Below are 10,688 nucleotides of genomic sequence, written 5' to 3' on the forward strand. Positions count from 1 at the left end.
AGCTCAGATCTTCTCACAGCTCACTTGGCTCTTTCAACAGCGCTCCAGCTTACACCACCGAGCTCTGACTGTTAACTCCAACTCAGAGCACACAGCTCCAACTCACAGCACTCACTGAGCTGTCTCACAGCTCTTCACAACTCATCCTCACACCTGCTCTGTGACCTCATAGGTCACCTCTTTTTCTCAAGCTACGGATTCTACAGTCCGCTTCTCCTTACAGCATTTGCTGGCTGATTCTCAAGGTGGCTCCTCCACGCCACTGCTCCTCTACACAACTTCACACAATGGCTCAAATGGGCTGGCAAATCGGCGCCCTCCTCATACAACGCTTCAAGCCACACTGGCTCCTCACATGGTGGCACACGCACAACAGTTCTTTAAGCCACACTAGATCCTCATACGGTGGCACTTCCACAACGCTCGCTCTTCCTCACACAGTAGATACAGCGGAAACCCTCAAACTCAGAACACAACACACAGTCAATCTTCTCCTCCAAGCGCAGACCAGCCTTGAGATGTGAAACTAAGCTGAAACCTTCGCAGAAAACATGCAGACTCTGGCTCCCCTCACGCAACACTCACACTCCTGCAGCACTCAAACAACGACACTCCTCCCAGCGGCACTCAGTAGCACCCTAGCGGCACTCAGAGCTCTCGGCATCTCCAGCAGCACTCATAGGACTCAGTGGCACTCAGCACTCCCCAGCGGCAGCGGCACTCAGCACTCACAACAAGCTGCGCTGACGCAACGATGGGCAATTTGGCAACCCCGAAATACAAATGCATTACACACAGAGCTCAAACCCTCAGCTTTGATACCATATCAGAGATTATACAGCTCACACATAAACACAGAAACTTGGAACTTGCAACTTGTCTTCATTCATCCGCTGAACAGGTTTTTATACATCACAGAGAACTTTCTAGAGTCTAATGGGGCGGTGGCTTCTTCAGGAAGCTTGCCCATTTTGTCAACGATCTCTAGAAACTACATTTAATACATCTGCTGAATTCTAGATCCAGCATTTAAAGCTTCTGTTGAATTCTGGCTGTGTGTAGTTGGAATTAGTTCCTTCCAACACATCACTGTTGGAGAAATTCAGCACAACATTCAGGAATTCTGCCTCCCCGGTACATAGCATAAGTAACTCTCTTCTCATATCTGGTACGTTGTATAAACCTGCTTCTTCAATATTTTTGATCCTCATATATGGTACGCAGCATGAACCTGTTATATTCTATATTTCCTCTGTGTTTCATCATGTTCTATCATCTTCATCTATTTCAGATGCTATTATTCAGCAGATCGTTATATTATTTTGATATGTCCAGAGACAGTATTTTGTCATATTCTGATCTGATATGGATCTATATCATCCCTCTGTCTTGTATGTTTTTGGGATCTTATAGTTTTTTCTCATGATCTCTCTTCATGACCTATTTGGGATATCTCGTACTATCTGCCATATGATGTATACTCCGAATATCTATGAATATAATAGAGCTTTTTTTTCTTACTGAAAAAAAGGAAGGTTGGGGTTTTGAATTTAAGGCATCTCGTGTGTTTGACAGAAGATGAAAAAGTCATAAAATATTGAGCTATTTATTGTGGACAACGACAATATAGTTGACCAATTCAAGCATCAACCAAAGAAATTTTCTATATATTGCGTTGGGAAACTTATTCCAGTGAAAAGTGTGTTGAGCCTCAATACGCAAAGAAAAGAAAGAACGATGGCATCTGCAATTCCAGTTGAGCAGAATCATGATGGTCTGAGTGGAATTATTGAGAAGCTAATGTCGAATGGAGTTAACAATCTTCAAGTCCAGGAGAAGTTTATCCTGCCTCCCAACGAACGCCCTTGCATGTCTGAGGTCTGTTATTCTGACAGCATTCGGGTGGTGGATCTCAAAGATCTAGATGGCCCTAACAGAACAAAGGTACTCCAACAAATCAGCAGTGCCTGTGAGGAGGATGGATTTTTCCAGGTATATATGTCAAACCCTAACAGTTTTTCATCCTCATGACTTTTCTTTAATGTTTCCTGTTTTTGGAACACCGATAAAAATAAATGGAGTGAGTGAAACACAAATTTACTTTTTATTGGTTAATGGTTTGGAATTATTTTGAAAAGCTGGATGGTTTTAAAAGTTACCAAATTCTTGTTTCAAATTCAACTATCCACTAATTAAATTGTTCCATAAAATACTAGATCTATGAACCAGAAATCGCTGACTATATATTGGAATTTCTTTAATAGTTAGTCATATACTGGAATTAATATACCGAGTGAGCATGAAGTTGAATATTTGAGTGACTGTATATTTTGTTGACCACAATATGGTTGATACGGTGAAGAAAAGAGAGTGAACCATGGCATGCCAGATGTTGGAATGATAATTTCAACTGCAGCGTTCTTTTTTAAGAAAACCGCCAGTTCCCCCACACCGCCTTTTACCGAATGCTGGTATTTCTCCGAGGGCAGCGAGCACATCCATCAGCGGACATGTTTCTGAGTAGTTTTGAAAATACAACTTTCTCCGGCAGGTAAAGTTCAGTAAGAAAGGGCCGTGCGATTTTGACCGACAACCGTGTAATGAATGTGGGGCAGATCAACAGTTATGGTAGCAGCAGCATGTTTTTTTTTTTTATTTACTGCAATGTACATTGAAGTACGCTGATTGAAAAACCGTATCCAGTTCGCAGATGAGTTTTTTCTGACGGAATTAATGTAAATTCATTACACTTACTACGGTTATTGAATGCAGGTAAAGAATTTAATTTAATTATTTTTTTTTATTCACGGGAGTAGCACAAGTAAAAACAATTGTAATGTTTTTTTTGTTGAATATGTAATGCAAAAGGGTAATACGCGGCAGCGCGAATGAAAAAAAGGTTTTTATACACAGCAGTGTAATTTTTTTTTTGGAGGAGACAGAGTATTTTTTTTTGTAATGCACAGCAATGCAGAGGCAGAGGGCTCTGATGTTTGTTTTTGATCTACCGCTTCTGTGAGCTCAGAGGATTTGGGTTTCACTTGTTGGTCGAAAGTTTTTTTTTGGGTTTTATTTAGAAGAATCCATCTATTAGAGGAAGAATTTTGTAACAACAATATTATTAATGAATACAAGTTTCCTTTTGTGTGTGTTGTTGAAACTTTGTCTTCAACAAAAACAATTTTTTGTTCCTCTGTGTTAGAAACAGAGCATTATTCTCTGTTCATTTTTTGTTTGGAATTATCAGAAATTCCCAACATGGTATCAGAGCTTGTCCAGGCTCTTTGAAGGTGTCAAAGAAGCTGAAGGAAGGATTTCTTGCTGTAGCAGCTTCTCCAGCAAAGTGAAGACTCAGTCAAGAAAGAATCCAAAGTATTTCTCAAGTTAGTTTTTGTGTTACTGTTGAGGACAGTCAGCTATTTTAAATACACAGTCAAGTATTTTGAAGCATAGTTAAGAGTGCAAGAATGGCTGGAGCCAGCACTAGCATGGGTATCTGTAATACTCAGCTCCCACAATTTAATGGAAAAAACTATGACTATTGGGCAATAACTATGAGAGCCTTGCTTGCTTCCCAAGACTTATGGGAATTTGTTGAGGATGGTTTTGAAGAACCAACAGATGAAAATGAGTTTAATAATTTAACTCAAGTAGAGAAAGATCTATTGAAGAGCAATAAGAAGAAGGATTCTAAAGCCCTCTACTTTTTGTATCAAGCAGTGCATGAGAGTGTGTTTCCAAGGATAGCAGCAACCAAGAGATCCAAAGAAGCATGGGAAACTCTCAAGATAGCCTATCAAGGCATGGAGAAAGTGAAGACAGCAAAACTACAGTTGCTGAGGAGAGATTTTGAGACTCTCTGCATGAAGGAGTCAGATAATATTGATTCATTCTTCACACATGTGATTGGTCTGGTCACACAGATAAGGTCTCATGGAGAGATTATAGAAGAAAGGAGGATTATGGAGAAACTATTGAGGATCCTACCCTCAAGGTTCGATGTGGTTGTCACCACCATAGAAGAGACAAAGGATCTCACAAACTTATCAGTTGATGAACTACATGTGTCACTGATAACACATGAGCAGAGATTGAGTAGAAATGAAAACTCATCTCTAGAACATGCCTTTAAGACCCAGATGTTCTTTGGAAGAGGAAGAGGTCAAGGCAGAGGAAACAAGAGAGGAAGAGACAGAAGCCAAAACAGAGGTGGAAGAAACAGTCCAGCAAATGCTCAAGGAAGAGGCAGCAATCCAAATCAGAACCAAGGCCAAGGCAGTAGCCAACAAAGTGGACAACATCATGCTCAAGGACAAAGGTATGATAAAGCCAATGTCCAATGTCATTATTGTAAAAAATATGGGCATTATGCAAATGAATGTAGGAAGAAGCAGCATGATATGAGTAATAGAACTAGTGCAAATTTCACTAGAGAAAATATCAGCCAAGATAATTTGTTTTTAGCCTATAATATGACTGAAGCAAAGAGTGAAGATGTATGGTTCCTAGACTCCGGTTGCAGTAACCATATGACAGGAAACATAGCCCTGTTTTCTATGTTAGATCAGAGTGTGAAGTCACAAGTCACACTAGGGACTGATAATAAAGTTTCTGTTATGGGAAAAGGAGAAGTAAATGTCTTAACAAAGAAAGGTGAAAAGAAAACCATAGCAGATGTTTATTATGTTCCTGGAATGAAATGTAACCTTATAAGTATTGGACAGCTTATTCAAAAGGGGTACAACGTTTTCTTTGTGGATGATGCATGCACCATCATAGATAAAACACCTAGCAAAAAATGTATTGTTGAAGTGAAGATGACAAGGAACAGGATGTTCCCTCTCAAAATGAAAGCAGATTTTAAAAATGGAGAAGAAATAGAAGCAGTGACACAAGAGGCTTTCCAAAGCGAACCAAAAGATGAAAATTGGTTGTGGCACTTGAGATTTGGACATATCAACTTTTGAGGTCTTAACTTGTTGAATAGAAAAGGAATGGTGAGAGGATTACCATTGATAGAGAAACCAGACAGCCTTTGTGAAGGTTGTATCTTGGGGAAATAACACAGAGAAAGTTTTCCATCTGGGAAAAAGCATAAGGGCAAAAGCACCCTTAGAGATTGTCCACTCAGATTTATGTGGACCGATGCAAACTCCATCACTTGCAGGCAGCCACTATATACTAACATTTATTGATGATTTTACTAGAAAAACTTGGGTTTATTTCCTTAAGAACAAAAGTGAAGTGTTTGAAAGATTTTGCAATTTCAAAGCACTTGTAGAAAACTAAAGTGGGCTGCATATCAAAGTTCTAAGGACTGATAGAGGAGGTGAGTATATCTCCAAAGAATTTCTACGTTTTTGTAGAGAAAATGGAATTCATAAGCAGTTTACCACCAGGTACACTCCACAACAAAATGGAGTTGCCAAAAGGAAGAATAGGACAATCATGGATATGGCGAGGAGTATGTTAAAGGCAAAGCATTTGCCAAATGATTATTGGGCTGAAACTGTACACTGTGCAGCATACATTTTGAATAGATGCCCTACAAAAGTAGTCATGAACAAAGTGCCAGAAGAAGCATGGAGTGGGACAAAGCAAGGAATCACCCACATGAAAGTTTTTGGATGTGTGACTTATGCACACATTCCAGATCAACTAAGGAAGAAGTTGGACAGCAAAGGGGAGAAATGTATTTTCATTGGATACAGTGAGGAATCCAAAGCTTATAGGTTGTATAACCCATCCACCAAGAAGCTTATTGTGAGTAGAGATGTTCAGTTCATTGAGGAGGAAGCTTGGGATGGAAACATAGAGAAAACAGTGAATGTTAAAAACTCTTTGTCTCATGATGAAGTTGATGAGGAGATGGCTGAAATACATCCCCAAACAGCAGCACCAACACAAGGGCAGCAAGAGACACCCTTGAGGAGAAATGAAAGTGCTTCTCCAAGCACACCACAAGGAGGAAATTCAAGTGCTTCTTCAAGCACTTGTACACCAAACGAAAGAGGTAAGAAGTTCAGAAATTTAAGTGACATTTATGAACAAAAGGCAGCAAATGAAGGTATGAACTCTTTGTTTGCTTTATATTGTCATGTTGATGACCATGTTCATTTTGAAGAGGTAATTAAGGATAGGAAATGGATAGAAGCTATGGATGAGGAGATCAATGCCATAGAAAGAAACAAGACATGGGATTTAGTTGAACTACCAAAAGGAAAGGAAGTCATTGGAGTTAAATGGGTCTACAAGACCAAGAGTAATGCTGAAGGAAAAATAGAAAGACACAAGGCAAGACTTGTTGTCAAAGGATATAAGTAGCAGTATGGGAGAGACTATGAGGAAACTTTCGCACTGGTTGCTAGAATGGAAACCATGAGAGCAGTGTTGTCCATAGCAGCACAAAACAAGTGGAAAGTTTACCAAATGGACGTGAAGTCAGCATTCCTAAATGGAGTGTTAATGGAAGAGGTTTACATTGAACAACCTCTAGGCTATGAAAAGAAAGGCCAAGAGCACAAAGTGTGCAGATTGAAGAAATCTCTTTATGGGCTGAAGCAAGCACCAAGAGTGTGGTACAGTAGGATAGATTCCTATCTACTGGAAAATGGATTTGAAAAGTGTGAGGGAGAACCCACCCTCTACATCAAAGAAAAGGATGGTAAAATACTAATTGTTCTGTTATATGTTGATGATATTATTTTCACAGGTAATGATGATTACCTTATTGAAAATTTCAAAACAGTCATGAAAGAAGAATTTGAAATTACTGACATGGGTTTGCTGAGATACTTCTTAGGAATAGAAGTAGAACAAAATGGAAATGGGATTTTTATCTCACAAGCGAAATATGTTAATGAAGTGTTGGAAAGATTTAATATGCAGGAGAGCAAAGCAGTAATCAATCCCACAGTGATGGGATTAAAACTCAGCAAAGAGGACAACAGCAAGGAATTTGATCCTAGTTTGTACAAGAGCATAGTTGGCAGCCTCATGTATTTGACTGCAACTAGGTCCGATATAATGTATGCTGTTAGTTTGATTTCTAGATTCATAGAGAGGCCAAAAGAAGCACGTTGGCAGGTAGCAAAAAGGATTCTGAGGTATGTTAAAGGTACTAAAAGATTTGGCATTTTATATACTGCTTTAGAATGTTCAAATTTAATTGGATATATTGATAGTGATTGGGCTGGAAGTGTAGATGATCGGAAAAGCACATCCGGTTATGTTTTTCACATGGGTTCAGGAGCCATTTCATGGGCTTCTAAAAAACAGCCTATTGTAGCATTGTCTATAGTAGAAGCAGAATATCTGGCAGCTATAGCAGTAGTGTGTCAAGCAGTTTGGATGAGAAGGATGTTAAGGAGCTTATGCCAAGAGCAAGCAAAATGAACTGTGATTTTTTGTGACAATAGCTCAGCTATTGCATTATCCAAAAATTCTGCGTTTCATAAGAGAATGAAACACATTGACACAAAGTTTCATTACATCAGGGAATTAGTAAACAATGGAGAAATTGTTTTACAAGACTGCAGAACTCAGGAGCAGGTTGCAGACATTCTGACCAAACCATTAGGGCAGAAAAGTTTTGAGTTTTTGAGGAAATGTCTGGGTATGACTAATAACCAAGCAGTTGAAATTAAAGGGGAGTGTTGAAATGATAATTTCATCTGCAGCGTTCTTTTTTCAGAAAACCGCCAGTTCCCCCACACCGCCTTTTACCGAATGCTGGTATTTCTCCGAGGGCAGCGAGCACATCCATCAGCGGACACATGTCTGAGCAATTTTGAAAATACAACTTTCCCCGACAGGTAAAGTTCAGTAAGAAAGGGCCGTGCGATTTTGACCGACAACCGTGCGATGAATGTGGGGGCAAATCAACGGTTATGGTAGCGGCAGCATGTTTTTTTTATTTACTGCAATGTACATTGAAGTACGCTGATTGAAAAGCCGTATCCAGTTCGTAGATGAGTTTTTCCTATCGGAATTAATGTAAATTCATTACACTTACTACGGTTATTGAATGTAGGTAAAGAATTTAATTTTATTATTTTTTTTTATTCACGGGAGTAGCACAAGTAAAAACGAATGTAATGTTTTTTTGTTGAATATGTAATGCAAAAGGGTAATACGTGGCAACGCGAATGAAAAAAAAGGTTTTTACACACAGCAGTGTATTTTTTTTTTTGAGGAGACAGAGTATTTTTTTTTGTAATGCACAGCAGTGCAGAGGCAGAGGGCTCTGATGTTTGTCTTCAGCAAAAACAATTTTTTGTTCCTCTGTGTTAAAAACAGATCATTATTCTCTGTTCATTTTTTGTTTGGAATTATCAGAAATTCGCAACACAGACTGTCATGAAAAGCATGATGGATATCGCCAAAGAATTCTTCGAAATGCCCGTGGAAGATCGAGCATGTCTTTACTCAAAGAACCCAAGGCAGCTCGTTCGGCTCTCGACCAGCATGAATGTTAGCAAAGAGAAAGTCCATGACTGGAAGGACTATCTTGGACATCCTTGTCATCCTTTAGAGGAAGTCATCGGTTCTTGGCCTCAAAAACCTGCAGCCTACAGGTCGGTAAACAGCAATTTTTTAGACACAACTCATCAGATATGTCATGTAACTTGTTATGATTTAGCTTTTGCCTTCTTCTTTTTCAGAGGGAGGTCGCTGGCAAGCACACTTTGGAGATGAGAGCACTATGCTTAAAGCTGCTGACAGCCATCTCAGAAGCTCTAGAGCTGGAGTCTAATTACCTGGATAAAAAATTTGGAAAACACGACCAATTGATGGTTATAAATTATTATCCTCCATGCCCAAATCCAGATCTTACCCTTGGTATACCAGGCCATTCAGACGCTGGGGGCATCACTATTTTGATGCAAGGCGATGTGAGCGGCCTGCAAGTTCTAAAAAATGGGAAGTGGGTTGCTGTAGAACCAATACGTAATGCCTTCGCTGTCAACTTGGGAGATCAGTTGCAGGTTTGTAAAAACTACGCAAATCCCATAAAACATAGTTTTCAATCTTTGTAAAAGTTGCTGATAGACTTCATCATGATACTTGTGTGTTCCTTTTTGTGATTTGAATATATTAAAAAGGGGATCAGCAATGGGAGATTCAGGAGTGTTGAGCATCGAGAAGTAACAAACGCGACGAGTGCACGTATGTCAATTCCTACGTTTTACAATCCTTCAGTGGATGCGTTTATTTCTCCTGCACCATCCATGGTTGATAAAGCGCATCCAGCTCAGTACCATGGACATACGTTTGACGAATTCCTTGGAGTGTTTTGGAGCCAGGGATTGATAAAGAAAACTGTATTGGATCATTTCAAGATCCACAATGCCCCATGACTAAGGTTGTACAACATCTCTCTACTTTCTTTATCTGACGTTGACCAACATTATCTAATTTTAGTTTTAATACATGACGTGCGTGGCAGGTAAGGCAGCGTTCCATGTGAAAAAGAACACGTGGAGTAAACTATTGAAGCTGTTGTAATTGACATATCGTTTATACTTCTAGGAGTATAATAAGTGATAAATAAATAGCACATATCCCCCCATGGAGGCTAGTCTACCTAACTTTGTATTTAGGGTAATCTATCAGGTTGACTGTAAACAACAATCCATAAATTGATGATAAATAAGTATATGTTTATGATTATTGTTGTGCTCCTTTGTAATACTATGGTTCTTTATATTGGTGGTGGTGTTGTTTTGAGGGTATGGTTCTTTATACTGGTGTTGTTGTTTATAAGGAAATTAATATTTTTATATTATAATTTTAAATTAAAATAAAATTCTATAATATTTATTTTTATTTTACTTCTAAATTTATTATTTATAAGGAAATATTGGTGATAACAAGTAATTATAATATCAAGTAACTATATTATGTTTTTAATGGAGAATTAATAATTAATTTAGTTTATTATTATTAAGGAAAATATTATACAAAATATTTATTTTATGATGATGATGATGATGATGATATCAAGTAACTATATTATGTTTTTAATGGAGAATTAATAATTAATTTAGTTTATTATTATCAAGAAAAATATTATACAAAATATTTATTTTATATAGTTAACATATCATATGTGAGAATTTAATTAACAATTTATATTTATATTATTATAAATAATAAATGATTATTTTTCTTTAAAAATATGATTATCTTAATGGATGTTGTTGTTTATACAAAAATATTTTTTTATTACAATAAAACTATATTGTTTTGAAACTTTGATGATGATGATGATGATGATGATGATGATGATGAAAAAGGTTATAAACTAATAATATTAAGTAATTATATTATGTTTTTAATGGAGAATTAATAATTTATTTAAAAATTAATTTAGTTTATTATTATTAAGAAAAATATTATACAAAATATTTATTTTATATAGTAAACATATCATATGTGAGAATTTAATTAACAATTTATATTTATATTATTATAAATAATAAATGATTAATTTTCTTTAAAAATATGATTATCTTAATGGATGAATCTTATTTTCAAATGAATAATAATTACAAAAGCATATATATATATATATATATATATATATATATATATATATATATATATATATATATATATATATATATATATATATATCGCACTAAAGACAACTCTTAATTTAAATTAGTAATTGTTTTTGAAGGTAT

The 10,688-nt window shown here is 36.9% G+C and overlaps 1 protein-coding gene across 1 annotated transcript; it reads left to right on the forward strand.

Annotated features, from left to right (window-relative positions):
• Window positions 1–1,737: 1,737 nt before the first annotated feature.
• On the forward strand, window positions 1,738–9,359 carry LOC149146855 (protein DMR6-LIKE OXYGENASE 1-like). The gene is made up of 4 exons (XM_089441644.1): window positions 1,738–1,992; window positions 8,338–8,580; window positions 8,664–8,987; window positions 9,105–9,359. The coding sequence occupies exons 1-4, from the start codon at window positions 1,738–1,740 to the stop codon at window positions 9,357–9,359; spliced, it is 1,077 nt and encodes a 358-aa protein (XP_089297770.1).
• Window positions 9,360–10,688: the final 1,329 nt, after the last annotated feature.

Source organism: Pinus tabuliformis, chromosome 9 (assembly GCF_031772625.1).
Source record: "Pinus tabuliformis cultivar Carrire ecotype Pingquan chromosome 9, CPIR1, whole genome shotgun sequence".
NCBI classification, from domain to species: Eukaryota; Viridiplantae; Streptophyta; class Pinopsida; order Pinales; family Pinaceae; genus Pinus; species Pinus tabuliformis.